The sequence below is a fragment of the Lynx rufus genome, unplaced genomic scaffold (genome assembly GCF_022079265.1).
Source record: "Lynx rufus isolate CCGP_SWC_20201006 ecotype Redwood Valley unplaced genomic scaffold, mLynRuf1.p SCAF_9, whole genome shotgun sequence".
NCBI classification, from domain to species: Eukaryota; Metazoa; Chordata; class Mammalia; order Carnivora; family Felidae; genus Lynx; species Lynx rufus.
Genome location: NW_025814897.1, coordinates 101068897 through 101071992, shown reverse-complemented (window position 1 = coordinate 101071992; position 3096 = coordinate 101068897). Strand labels below are relative to the sequence as shown.

General features: G+C 41.3%; 1 protein-coding gene across 1 annotated transcript; it reads right to left on the bottom strand.

Moving 5' to 3' along the window:
• Positions 1-1854: 1854 nt before the first annotated feature.
• On the bottom strand, positions 1855-2784 carry LOC124506476 (olfactory receptor 4P4-like). The gene has a single exon (XM_047072548.1). It carries the CDS (start codon positions 2782-2784, stop codon positions 1855-1857), a length of 930 nt encoding a protein of 309 aa, XP_046928504.1.
• Positions 2785-3096: the final 312 nt, after the last annotated feature.

The following is a 3096-nucleotide window of genomic DNA, read 5'->3' as shown; positions in this document are numbered from 1 at the left end:
TTTGCTATGAAATAGAATGTTTATCTTTGATAATCCACAGGGTTTCCTGGATCCATGAAGAACAAAAAAGTAATTCGATGTGTGAAAAGTTCTAAGAGTAGAACTATCAAAGGAAGATATCCTGACATTAGAGCAAACACTATCTCATTTATGTTTTGTCCTGGACTTCTCCTTGGCTCTGGGACAGGAGTAATTCAATCGAGGAAACTGTGAAAACGATGCAATCGTTCTGCTAAGAAAGGCAAATACTTTCGCAGAGAGAAATGTCTACACAAATGGGAACCAAGACCCAGGCTATGTGATTCAGAGGACAAGGAAGAAATGAAAATCAAAATAGTAGTACCTCAAAATGCAGAAAATAAGAAAAAAGATATTATAGGGGGCTGAGAGTCTGCTGGACTTCATCCCTGATTGCTACAGGGAATGTATGTTGAAGTTTTAACCTTTCTGACATTACACATTTTATTATTAATCCATGATAGCTCATAACATAAGGGGAGGTGCTGGATATGTGAGAACAATGTATAAAGGCCAATAAAAAGAGAAGATAGGATCTTTGAAAGTAATTCATTACCTGTTAACTTCTTAATTTGCATGGGTTTATTGCTAGAAAACAGATAACAGAAAATAAATATATACCACTTCTTTGAGTTGGCTCAATCAAACTGGAGAAACACATAAGAAGAAACACTAATATGGGGCACAGGATTGTTTTGAAAGGAGTAGATGTATAGTTTCATATCAACAAAGAACAGGGAAGAATACAGAAATGCTTCTGGTCTGTCCATGAGTCAGCAAAATCTTCTGGAATAAGAAAACATCAAAAGTCTGACTTATAGGTAAGACATGAACACTAAGGCATAGTGGGGGCAAGATTATAAGCAGTGAAGACAGAAGAGAGAAGAAACAGTCATAGCGCTGACAGATGTTAGAGTATGTTTGGAGAATGTAGAGAAGTCCAGTGCAGCTGGTTGAAAGCATCCAAGCACAGGGAATAAATGAAGAAAGGTAGAGAAAGAACGAAAATATGTAACGTTTCCAGCAGCCATATGGCCTGCTAAATCTTCACATGTGTTAGTGAAAGTAATATTACAATAGTACTCATTTTGTAGATATTTGAGAAAAGGGGAGGCATATGGGGCACTTGGGTGGCTCGGTCAGTGAAGCGTTGGACTTCAGCTCAGGTCATAATCTCACAGTTCATGAGTTCCAGGCCCATGTCTGGCTCTGTGCTGACAGCTCAGACCCGGAGCCTACTTCGGATTCTGTGTCTTCCTCTCTCTCTGCCCCTCCCTCGCTTGCACTACCTCTCTCTCTCTCTCTCTCTATCTCTCCCTCTCTCTCAAAATTAACTAAATATTTAAAAAGGGGGGAGGATGCATATATGAAGCAAATTAACAAGACACAGAGATAAAAACACACCAGAGTCAATAATCACCCACCTCTCCCTGGCCCCAATATCTGTCATTGTGACACCATGCTTTATACCAATGTAGTGACTTCTGACATTAGCAAGTTTGGCCAGGGGAAATTTTCACAAACAGTGAGAAGTTTGGATTTTGTTCCAAGGAATATAGTGTTCCTTGCATATCTTTGGAGAGAGTAGTGATATGATTGGGCATGTGTTTTAGAAAGGCATTCCTAGCATTCCTCAAACCCATGCAACCATATCTGGAACCAGTTGGAAAGTTTAGAGTGCAGACTACAATCTGAACTGCAGCGACTTCCTTCTTTGGCTCTACTATGTTAGAGGCCATTTGGTCCAGCTTCCCCCCCAAAAGTTATATGTTTTCTATAACACCTGAAATAATATGCTCTGGGGACACAAAGTCGGAAGTGCAGTCAATACCACCTTTACTGGAAATTTGAATGTGCCATTTTAGACCACACCTTCTGCATGGCGGTTTTCATCTCCGTGTTTCTCAGGGTATAAATGAGAGGATTCAGCATGGGGGCAATCACAGTGTAAAACACGGAGATTTCCTTATCCTTGTTCTCCCTCCCCGCAGGTAGAACATAGATATAGATACAAGGCACAAAGAATAAAACCACCACCATTACGTGAGAGCTGCAGGTGGAGAGAGCTTTGCGTCGCCCTGCGGAGGAGCGGGTCCTAAGGTTATATAATATGAGTATGTAAGAAGCCACCAGGACAAGAAAAATGACAACCGCCACCATCCCTGAATTAGCAATCACTAAGATACTAACAACACGAATGTCTCTGCACACCAGTTTCAAAAGAGGCTTCACATCACATACGTAGTGATCTATCTGATTAGGACCACAGAAAGGTAAGTTGAGTACCATGAGCAACAGAGCAATGGAGTGCCAAAAACCCACAGCCCAGGCCGTGAAGATCAACAGGTTACACCTCTGCCGGTTCATGACGACCGTGTAGTGCAGGGGCTTGACAATGGCAACATAGCGGTCAAAAGCCATGGACACCAAGATGAATATCTCCACACCCGCCAGCAAGTGGGCAGCGAAGAGCTGGGTCATACAATTGTTATAGGAGATGTTTCTTCTGGCGGCGCCTAAGTCCCTGAGTAGCCTGGGGACCACGGTGGAGGTGTAGCAGAGATCCATGAGGGAAAGGTGACAGAGAAAGTAGTACATCGGCTCTTCGATTAAATGGCTGCAGGTGATTGTGAGTAAGATAATGACGTTGCCCATTAAGATTGCCAAGTAACAGAGCAGGAACCAGAAAAAGAACAGGAGCTCCATTTGCTTATTTCCCCACAGACCCATGAAAACAAATTCTGTGACGTTGTTCTGATTTTCCATGAGGTTGAGGTGAGTCCAGAGTTAAACAGAAAGTTAATTCATCTGAAACGATACAGAACATACATTGTCAATAGCACCTTTTGAGTTTGGGGGTATTTACACACTAAAAAAAGACGCAGGTCATAGAGAATTTGTCACAGGCTCAATCTTTGAAATCCTTTTGGGTTAAGGGAGTCATTATATTTCAAATGATATTTGTTTAATTTTTTCTTTCTTCAAATTTTTATTTACATTCCAATTAGTTAACATACGGTATAATGTTAGTTTCGGTTGTAGAATTTAGTGATTCGTCACTTACATACAACCCCTGGT